This window comes from Pyrus communis, chromosome 15 (assembly GCF_041283825.1).
Source record: "Pyrus communis isolate YQ-2024b chromosome 15, ASM4128382v1, whole genome shotgun sequence".
Classification (NCBI taxonomy): Eukaryota; Viridiplantae; Streptophyta; class Magnoliopsida; order Rosales; family Rosaceae; genus Pyrus; species Pyrus communis.
This window is the reverse complement of record NC_142579.1, coordinates 25,659,253-25,669,785: the sequence shown is the minus strand read 5'-3', so window position 1 is coordinate 25,669,785 and position 10,533 is coordinate 25,659,253. Positions and strand designations below refer to the sequence as shown.

The 10,533-nt window shown below is 34.6% G+C and overlaps 2 protein-coding genes and 1 non-coding gene across 4 annotated transcripts; 1 reads left to right on the top strand and 2 right to left on the bottom strand.

Moving 5' to 3' along the window:
- Positions 1-6: 6 nt before the first annotated feature.
- Positions 7-80, bottom strand: TRNAI-UAU (transfer RNA isoleucine (anticodon UAU)). The gene has a single exon. It is a non-coding gene; the product is annotated as a tRNA-Ile (tRNA).
- Positions 81-1,740: 1,660 nt separating this feature from the next.
- On the top strand, positions 1,741-4,436 carry LOC137713154 (protein AE7-like 1). Its single transcript, XM_088686403.1, has 5 exons — positions 1,741-1,952; positions 2,079-2,182; positions 2,311-2,410; positions 3,511-3,556; positions 4,050-4,436. Exons 1-5 carry the CDS (start codon positions 1,839-1,841, stop codon positions 4,148-4,150), a joined length of 465 nt encoding a protein of 154 aa, XP_088542529.1. The 5' UTR covers positions 1,741-1,838; the 3' UTR covers positions 4,151-4,436.
- Positions 4,437-4,838: 402 nt separating this feature from the next.
- On the bottom strand, positions 4,839-7,635 carry LOC137713133 (uncharacterized). Of its 2 annotated transcripts, XM_068452411.2 has the most exons (6): positions 7,389-7,635; positions 6,754-6,843; positions 6,348-6,524; positions 6,009-6,107; positions 5,647-5,892; positions 4,839-5,405 (listed from the first exon to the last, which is right to left on the bottom strand). In XM_068452411.2, the coding sequence occupies exons 2-6, from the start codon at positions 6,820-6,822 to the stop codon at positions 5,106-5,108; spliced, it is 891 nt and encodes a 296-aa protein (XP_068308512.2). In that variant the 5' UTR covers positions 6,823-6,843; positions 7,389-7,635; the 3' UTR covers positions 4,839-5,105. The 2 variants fall into 2 exon arrangements, with proteins under 2 accessions (XP_068308512.2, XP_068308505.2); XM_068452404.2 differs by lacking the exon at positions 7,389-7,635 and having other exon boundaries at positions 6,754-7,138.
- Between the last annotated feature and the right edge of the window lie 2,898 nt (positions 7,636-10,533).

Below are 10,533 nucleotides of genomic sequence, written 5' to 3'. Positions count from 1 at the left end.
AAAAATTGGTCCCGGCGGGGCTCGAACCCGCGACCTTCGGCTCATAAGACCAACGCTCTAACCAACTGAGCTACGGGACCATGATGTTAACTTTTTACACAATATCATTAATGTACGTTTTCTTTTGTTCTGGTCCTTCTTCCCGCCTATGGTAAATTACCAGTGAACGTCAATTACCAGAAATTTTTAAACTAAAAAATTAAAAATTAAAGAAAAACTAACGAAAAGTTCAATTTTTTTTTAATTTTAATGAAAAATGACAAATAAAGGTGCAGTGAATAATATTAAAGAAAGGTAAAAATATAGTTTTTCGTTAAAAATGAACAGTACCGGAGAGTGTTTCATTAAACTCTCTTTAATTAATAACAGAGCTAAGGTAAATGCCCAAATTTTCAAAGCTTTTAACTTAGCAAAGTTAATTCATGTATACGAGGGAGATTCTGCTGCATAACTGTTTTTTATTCTTTCACTTTTATTTGTTACTAATAACAATATTATAAACAAAGCGATATGAGAAATAAAAAGACAAAATAAATAACTGATTACATGCAAGATTTTGTTGATACTACAAAATAATTCTTACCAAATTTCCCACTTTTAGTCAAAAAAATTCTTCTTTACATTACACGTGGTTTAGTTGTTATGTACAATGATACATTTTTATATTGAGAAGTGAAAAATGAATTAGTTACGAACTTGTCATTTATAAGATTCAAACCTAAGATTTCTTAAATGAAGACCAATACTACTTAGAGAATAATAGAAGTAGCACACATGACTTATATTTAATTGCTTCTTATTGAGAAATTTGGAAATATAATCATTTGGTAACCTAATTTTTCCAATTCTTATAAAACTAACTAAAATTGACATTCAAAAGACTTAATTAGCCTTGGACTAAAATTCTATTTTTCTCCTAAAGTTGTGATTTTTTTTACTCTCAACCCCATTGAACCGCTAGGGTCTAGATACAACTGCAATGCTCTGTTATCTCTACTAAAAAATATTACCCCAAGAGAAGAACACACCAATCACTTGACCCCAAGAAATTAAGGCCCTCTGCCGCATGATGAGTTTCACGATTGTTACCCGATTAGTAATACAGTAGTTATTGAGTGATGTATGAGTTTGAGATAAGTATTTGAGACCTCGAGTAGTAAATTCAATCTTTGTAATATTACTTACTTTTTTAAAAATTTTGGAATATAGCCATTTTAGAGAGCAAGCTAATTAAAATATGGCTTATTTTTTATAATTCTTGCCAAACTTGCAATTCAAAAGACTAAATTATTGTACGACTAAAACTTTCTCTTTAAAAAATGAGGTCTCGAGTAATAATACAAAGATATTATAAAAATGTCAAAATTAGAGAAATAACCTTTTTAATGGTAGGTACAAGGTAGATGTAAAATACCACACTAAAATTATAACACAAGAGGATAACAAATAAAAGGCAGAGAAATAGATGATGTTACTGATATTTTTCTCTCGTTCTCTTCTTCTTATATTTTCTATAACTTGAAAACATACGGAGTGCTCTATTTATAGAGCAACTCCAAACTGATGTATTAACTGCATATTGAAACTTACGACACTTCCTTTGACAATACAATTTCTATGTATTTACATATTCAACTTTTACTTTGCATGAGCATTGAAAACTTCTGCCCATACCGAAGACTTTTGCTAATATAGTGTGGGCATTCATTACCCATCAGACTTTTCAACAAAAGATAAATAATAAAATCTCGCCCACTTGAGCTCTTGACCAGGTAAGCTGTGAAGCATTGAAAAAACTTGGACCGCATACTGTGAGGGGAAGGAAGAAGAAGAAGAAGATGACGTTGGGTCTGATCAATGCGAATCCCGTGGTCCACGCTAAGAAGGAAAGGGTTGCTCGCACTGAAGATCTCCACGCCGACGACGCTGTCGATCCTCTCGATATCTATGATATCCTTTCCAATTCCATCTCTCACTGCCTTACTCTTTTTTTTTTTATATATTTAATTTTATTTTCTGATTTAATTTTGTAAAAGCTTGGTTAAACTTTTTGCGATCCTTGACTGGAAATTGTAAATTTCGTGAGGGATATTAGAGATCCGGAGCACCCCTATTCGTTAGAGCAGCTCAGCGTGCTTTCAGAGGAGTCCATCACAGTGGATGACAAGCTCGGTCGTATTCTGTGAGTATTATCATTTCTCAGTTTTCAGCTTCAATTTTTTTTTTTTTTTTGGCTGGTGATGTGGATTCTGGGGTTTTAAAGAAATCACCAAAGTTTGGATTTTTTTATTTTTAATTTTTTGCTTGAAGGATAACTTTTACGCCGACAGTTCAGCATTGCAGTATGGCAACAGTGATAGGTCTGTGCCTGAGAGTTAAACTAAAACATTGCTTCCCTCCTCATTACAAGGTGAGTTTGCTTGCTATGTAAGAGATTTTGGTGTACTTAGCTAAGTACACCAAATTTTGATGGAGTTGGATTGAATTTCAGAGACTCCATGTAAAATTTTGAGTTTATTCGCTCAAGTTCTTGGTGAGATTTGACAATGCTTAAAATACACTACAAAATCTCTCAAATTCCCTCGAATTCCCCAACATTTTAAAATCCTTCAAAATCAATTTCTAATTGAATACACCTAGAATGTTATAAACTCCTTTAAAATCTTGATTGAATACACCTTGACTTAGAATCACTTAAAATCCTGATTGAATACGAATACACTTGGATTTGTAAAAATAATTAAAATCTCTCTAAATCCCAATTGAATACACCCACTCTTAATTTATCCAATGCCTTCTGATTTAGTTATGCGAAAATTCTATGGTGCCTTCGATTCCCTTAGTTTTTAGTTATGACTCTTATCAATTTTGGTAGTTGCAATGGGGACCAAAATTTGATGCTCTTTAGTACAAACTCTCATGGTGCTAGATGAGACACATCATTCTCTATTTCTCTTGGATAGTTCTCACCCAATTATTTGCTAGTTGATTAATGTGATACTTGATTGTGTACTTGTTACATTAATATGACGGTTACGATCATCTGTTTTTTGGCACCTAATGCAATTAGAAAATGTCATCCCCTTGCACCACACGCTACGTGTTCACTCCATTTTTTGATCGGGGTTGGAGAAATCAATACTAGGGATCAGCACAAATAAGCCTCCCATGTGGGCTGTGACTGCCAACTTAGTTTTCCCCATTTGGAGTCACTAAACTATCTTTGGCGTGTTAAAAGTGTCCCAAGTTTTATCTTAATTGACAACCAATTTAATCCAGAACCAGTGCCAAAGCCGGGTTTTATTTTGGTAATTGGTGTATTTTGAGAAATAAGTTTGAAACGATAATGAGAAATAACATGCAAATAGACTTGTTCTGGCGTTTATGTTTTCTGATGTTAGATATCTAGCTTTTCTTTTGTCAGAGATTTTAGATATATCATTGATCTGCTTTGCATTGTAATTGTTTAGCTATTGTCTTAACCATACGTTTGATGATGCATTAAAACAGGTTGACATTAAAGTATCTCCAGGGTCTCATGCAAATGAAGAATCAGGTAATCTCTTTTCCCCTGTTTAGCCTCAAAAAAATGACTAAGAAATCTTGTCACAATATCATCTTCAGAAAGGGCTGTTGTAAGTAACTTGGCGTCCTGTCCTGGCTAGTTACTTGGCATATTTGTAACTTTGTATTGTGCGTAGGGAATTGTTGGACCACTCATTTAGGCAAGAACAGAAATGATTGGGATATATGTTTTATGAAAGCAGGGAAAATAAATCCTATATGCTTTAAGTAGTTTTGACAAATGTTACCCCTTACCAAACCGGTTTTTGGTGCCTCAAGATGTTTTCGCTTAGATACACATGATCCATCGATGACACATATCTTGGCTTCCACTGATAACATGTCAAGCATCAAGAACGCATCAAACATAGTTTGTGAATTTCCAGTGTGCGAGGAGTAACTTTTCTTCATTGCATTTTGACATCTTTCTTGTGAAAAAATATTCAAGGCTCAGATTTGAAATTTGTTACTTTCCATTTTTCTAGTTAACAAGCTGTTGAACGATAAAGAAAGAATTGCTGCTGCACTGGAGAATCCCAACCTTCGCCAACTTGTGGACGAGTGCCTGTATTCCAATGAACTCTGACCAAGTAAACTTCACAGCTCAAAACCCACTGTACAAAAGGAACCTCAGTAATGCATATGCTATAAGAACTTGTTTTGTTGTAATATTACTCGGCATGTTCGTCTCTATATAAAGGAGTTGCTTTGCAGTGAGTGGCCTTGTTATGTCTGCATGAAATTCAACTGCAAAGATATCAGGTAATATAGGAAACCAGAAGTTGCAATATCTAGTGACTTGTTTTGTAAGCTATGCACATTGTCTCTAGGTTGTGTTTGGATTTGTGTAATAATGTGCCTTGTTTGTCTTCCTTCAGAGGTCTTGCCTTGTATCATGGTTCATATTCATGGCAATCAGTAAGTAGAGCCTCTTAGGTGAATGGTTAGCTTTCGCAGTCGTAGTCTGAAAGTTCTCTAATACCGTCTTATGTAATATTTCGGCGTTGAAGGAAATGAAATGAATGGCTGAGTCAATATCCTATTTTCCTTCTTTGGTATCGGGGTGAGTGGGAAGAAACAAAGGATGCAAAAATAAATGCTCTTAACCATATGAATAAGACCTTCCGACCCGCTATGTCATATGTTGACGTTGCAACGTTGATATCGGGCGAGCCTTGTGACATTAAGTCACTGGTATGCTGTCAACAAGTGAAGTTTGCCTTTGTGATGGATGTGAAATATTGCAGCAATTGGAGTGTAGGGGAGTTGTTAAATCAAGTGAAAATATTATAGAAAAGTCCATTAAAAAATATAGAATGTCAGGAAAACAACACACAGGTTACGATTTCCCTCGTAATTAGCAGTTAAGCACAGTAGTTCAAATGCTTAATAACCCGCAGAGAGGAACTGAACCATGAATCCTCCCAGTCCTCATTCAGAATATAAAACAAGGACAAATATAAGTAGGTTCAGCTTGTAGCCTTGTACTCATTGTATCTCTTTAAATTCTTACTGTACTTCACTGGGCGGGGCAGGGTTAATCAGCTAGCCGCAGGTGCGACGGGGAGAGGCTCCGGTGCCACCTCTGCTCCAGAATGCCCATTTGTTATATGGGAAAGCTTCTCGTCAAATCCCCAGAACTTGGCAGTTTTCACATCATCCTCCGCCATCATTCGTGAAAACTCCTCATGGTCATACTTGAGGGTGGCTTGTCCCCCAAGCTCGCTCGGAAGATTTTCAACATCAAAGAATGTCTTCATGAGCTCCACACTTTCTTTACCTTTAGGGTATACAAACTTCACCTTCTGAAAGGTCTTGGGATCCAGGAAGTACTTGACAGCCTACACAAATGAACGGCAGCAGGAAGTTCATCAAAGGACATATATAGCTGTTAAGCGACAAATATTGTAGCGCTAAATATAAGTAAGTGAAGTCAAACTTTAATGAGATCTCCCTAAGTCACGGCCCTGACAGTAATCCCAACGAAATCTCACTAAGTTGCCTTCCAGTGTTCTATTAACTAAACGTTTATATTCTGAAAAAAAAAATTTGAAATATTGATACTTCAAATTAAGTTCGTACCTTCCAGAATGCCTGAAAAATTCTTGGTGGGTTATACAGGAATGCAACCGCAAGCCTCTCGGGGTAATGGTTCTGTAGAATGTTAATAATATCCCGGGCTGTCTTGACGGTGACATTGGTGTTGATTGAGAATCCAGTGAAGTCAACCAACCACGACATTTGTTCTTGACCTTGAGGAAGGTTGAGGATACCATTTTCTATAAGATAGACTAAATGGCGGATATTATCTTCGGGCGAGTTTGTGTTCTGAAAGAACAAACAAAAAACGAAAAAAGAAAGGCAACGAGTTAAATCTGTTCACTATAAGCCTACTGAAAGTGTAACCGTGTTTTGGAGGGTGGGGATGATAGCCTACTACAGACCTGCTTTGCCGGCCTCATTATAAGCACGCTCCTCCCAAGTCGATCATGGAAAGTAGCTCTAGATACTTTGCCAGTCTCACCTTCATGCGCTATTTCATGCTGAACAATGGCATGTTTCGTTGGTAAGTACAAACTTAAATCAAACCCAGAAAGTGAATTGAAATTTATCATCAGTAAGTATGACGGGCGATAACCTATGTGCAATGCACAGAAGTAAGTTGCAGAATAGGTAAGGGAATTATATGAACAAATTCATACGCAATGTGGTTAGAGAACACCATCCGACTCCATATTAAGTTTTTATTCTGCCATATATTTGATGAAAACAAAATAACTTACCCAACGGGTTTCTTCTGGCTTATAAGTTGCCCTCCACCTCAGCGTCTCTTCAAGCATTTTCTTCGCCTTATCAAGGTTCCAGCTCCGAGCTTCCAAATATCTCCGAAGGCATCCATCGGCGCAGTACTTCAAATTACGTCCAGATAGGGGGCCAAGTGCAGCCCTGAGTTCTTTGACCTGATTGTACATTTGTGTCATTCAACATCAGATTTCTATAGCGCACACAGCTTTGTTTTTTTCAATAGAGATTGGAAGGTAAGGTTTAATTTTTCTAGCTGACTTGACAATTATGATCATGTGTACGCTGGAGAGGCAGATCGATTTACTTGAGATACAAACCCCCTTGGATTGCAAGTTGTACACTTTTGCTATTACTACAAACCAGAAACGTAATTGGATTCGTTACCTTTGCATCTTTTTGTGCAGAATCATCCTCAGGGGTTGGTTTTTGAGATTGTCTTCTCAAAAGATACATGTTGCTCACCAATTGACCTCACTTTTCGCCCCACAGTAAATAACATAAATGATTAAAAAGTTCAAAAATAATATAACAAAAAAAATCCTCTTTCAAATGCAATTACACAACAAGTGAATCCAGAACAATGTATTAAAATAAAACCATTTGGGTTTCCCACTTCTCCAAAAATATGGGAAAATTACATGGTCTTCAAGTTCAATGTAAAGTTCACCAAATATTTAACCGCACCACCTAGTTTCATATTTAGCCAACTCCCTCTTGGTTAAAGCAATCACACTAATTTCCAACACTAATATTTTACCAAAAAAAAAAAAAAAAAAAAATTCTAACACAATCAGGTAAAATCATTCAAGATCCATTGGGAGAAATGGAGAAAGGGGGTGTAGCTACAATTATTGGATCATCATTTGGGAGTGACAGATCTCCTAAAACATCACAGAAACATGATAAAATACAAAATAGCAAATTGAGTAAGTGTTGGGCAGCTGTGTAATTGCAAAAACAGCCGAAAAATCTCATCTTTTTTGTTGGGGACAGAAGGAATTGAATAGCTTTGAATGTACCTTTGGTTTGATGAGAGGAGAGAGTGAAATGCAAGAGATCCCTCTGGGCAAGCAATTAAGGTAGAGCTTTGTGCTTGTACTTTTATGGCAATTAAAAATGTTTTAGAGAGAGAATGTGTTTGGCTTGATGACGCTGATTTTTGACCTTGAAGGGGGTGGCATTTGGTGAGATTTACCGGATGCGAGGATTGAGGTCGATGGGAAGAAGAAGGGAATAATGGTTGGGATTTATAATATACTGGCAAGTAATTGGTGTGCTGCTGTGTGTGAGTCGAGAGTCGAGGACACCAAAGTTGGCTAATTTTGTCAACTTAATTTAATTTCGGATAATAATAAAAAATTGGTTAAAAATATTGAAACGTAGTGTAAAGTGGAACACTATGGTTAGGTAATTATTGAAAAAAAAATACAATTTTTTATATTTTTAATTAGTTTTTTTTATAATTTTTTAATAATTTAAATTGTGACTTAGGTCAGCCTTGCGTCACATACGCAGGGCGCTAGGCTAGGCAATTATTGTCTGACTTTTCCATCGGGCTAGCCTTGAGCCCAATTGCCCAAGCGGGCTGTAGTGTTTTGGGGAAGGGGGAAGTGGAATGGGTTGCCTATCCCTAAAACAATAAGCAACGGTAGAGTTGTTCTAAATATAGGCACTAGCTATGAGAAATAACACACACAAAATTTCTAAGCCTCTCTCCATTCCTCTGCTGCACCCTCTCTTCCTTCAATAAAATAGGTTACGAAAGTTATTATAATTTCATTTATTGTTCGTGTGAATGTTACATTTATAATAATGATACGTTTATTTTCTCTTATATTTATTTAAGGCTTTTTTTTGCCAAAATGGTCACTAAAAGTGACATAACTCCTCACATTAGTCTCTGAGATTTAAAATTGATTGAAGTGGTCACTAAGTTTGTCCACCGTCAATCATTTTAGTTTTTCCGTGAAAAATATCTATTAAACAAGACCAAAATGAAAAAAAACAAAAAAACAAAAAAAAACCCTCAAATTTTGTCAAATCATTTTGGCCCATTGTTTATTAAATTGAGGGTATTTTTTGTCTTTTGGTCCTTATTCAACATAAATTTTTCACGAAATAATCAAAATGATTGATGGTGGACAAACTCAGAGATCACTTCTAATAATTTATTTTCCTTATAATAAGAACCATATAAGAATTCTTGGAAGTGTTTCTATTGTATGGATTGCCGTTTATAATGGAGGGAAAACATTTTATATTCAAATTGCATTTAGATGCAAAAAGAAAAGGAATAAGATTCTCTTCTCTTCAATTCTCTCGTATTTGAACAATCACGATAAGTCATGTTAATATTTTTTATTAACTTCTTTATAAAGACAAAAATGAAACTGAGAAAAAAACTCAAAAAAAAGAGAGAGGAAAAGAATTAGAGGGAAGAGAATCATATTCCAAAATATAGAGCATTTTTTCACCATGTTTTCTTCCATTCAACTTTCCTATCACCATTGTTCTTTCAATAGGTTATTGTACTTGTAAGACAATACAAAAAGTTACTAAATTATTGGATTTAAGAATTTGTCACCGAAAGTAATTATTTTTTCAATTAAAATATCATACAAAATTTTAAATATTTTTTCCAAAAGAAAAAGGTGTTTTGGACACCTTTATGTGTTGGAAGTGTGGCATGGTCCCCTCTCTCCTATTTGTTGCAAATTTGCAGTTAAGGCTGTTCCTTTACTTTTTAGAGATATGAAAAAGGGTTGTTTAGTGCTAAAAATAGTATTATATTTCACATATAATTGTGAGATCTTCGGTTTTAATGTCGTTGATGGTAGATGAAAAGTTTGATATCAATTTATTCTCTTTCTTTCTTAGTGTAAATATATAGTTATATCAAGACTCAAGAGAGAGATTGGAAAAATAAAAGTTTAGCCGTATTGAGAGTATAAATCTCACATTGGGGAAAGAAAAGATATTGCATGTGCTTATAAGTAATTGAGCTACTCCTCATATTACTAATTGGTTTTACAATGGAACCTTAACTTTCTTCATTATATCAGAGCAAGTTGCCCTACGTTTGGAATCCAACAACAACACGTGTTCCTCATCACCTAATTTGTGTTGTCCACATGCAAGACTTAAAAATTCGTCACATGTAATCAGAAGGGGTGTTGGAGGGGAGCGAAAGGTGCAATCGCACAAGGCCCCAAATTTGAAAGGGCCCCCAAAATTTTGCCATCTAATATTATGTAATAATGTTCTATATTTAGAAAATGACTCTTGTTAGCATTTTAGAATCTCATTGCATTTTTTATAAGAGTATTTTTTTTTTCTTTTTAAATATAAAAGGGTAATGCTAGAAAGACTAAATTTGTAAATTAAATTATGTGTCACTAATAAGAAATGAGCATGTATATCAACTCATATGTCTAATTTACAAAATTTTGTCTACAAATTTAGTCTCCCTAGCATTACTCAATATAAAAATTTAGAGTACAATAAGATATTCTGATTGTCAATAATAACACCCCAAAAACCAATGGGTTTTTAAATTTTTTTTATTTTTTATATAATAATGTCATATATTCAAGTGAAATTTTACAGTTAGAGTTTTGAAGTTTTTTTTCATGTTTGGTTGTTTAAGATTGAACTGTTTTTGAATATTTAGTGAATGTTATGTTTGCAGCTTTTTTAAGTATAATTAATGACATTTTCAAACTTGCAATTAGTGAGTGCTAAAGTTTGTTTTGATTTAAGTGATTGTTTTCTAAAATCAATACATTGTTTTACTTTTAAAAAAAAAACTATCTTAAGGAGGGACTCTTTTATAAATTTCACACAGAGCTGCCAAAATCTCAGAGATGGCCCTGCACATGAGGGGGTCGTGTTGAGAGTTTTCATATTGAGAAAAGAATGGACCTTGCATGTAAAGTATTCCCCATTCTATTAATTATTTTTATGGTTGAACCTCAACTTTCTTCAGTTAGATTAGCTAGAGAAGTGTAAATTCTTCTCTAAACACAAGTTCGAATTTTCCTTTCTATAATTTAAATAATTTAGTGTATATATTATATCCTACCGATTGTCAAAAAAGTTAAAAGTTACTACAAATAATTGTATAAGTTTATGCCATTGTTTATCAGGTTTCCGGTTTTATCTTTG

Excerpts from the sequence above, each read along its gene's own strand:
- LOC137713154 (XM_088686403.1), top strand. The coding sequence starts at position 1,839 with ATGACGTTGGGTCTGATCAATGCGAATCCCGTGGTCCACGCTAAGAAG. Across the intron at positions 2,183-2,310 it reads GACAAGCTCGGTCGTATTCT|GATAACTTTTACGCCGACAG; the intron begins GTGAGTATTATC and ends TTTTGCTTGAAG. Across the intron at positions 2,411-3,510 it reads GCTTCCCTCCTCATTACAAG|GTTGACATTAAAGTATCTCC; the intron begins GTGAGTTTGCTT and ends GCATTAAAACAG.
- LOC137713133 (XM_068452411.2), bottom strand. The coding sequence starts at position 6,822 with ATGTATCTTTTGAGAAGACAATCTCAAAAACCAACCCCTGAGGATGAT. Across the intron at positions 5,893-6,008 it reads TAATGAGGCCGGCAAAGCAG|AACACAAACTCGCCCGAAGA; the intron begins GTCTGTAGTAGG and ends TTGTTCTTTCAG. Across the intron at positions 5,406-5,646 it reads TTTTTCAGGCATTCTGGAAG|GCTGTCAAGTACTTCCTGGA; the intron begins GTACGAACTTAA and ends TCATTTGTGTAG.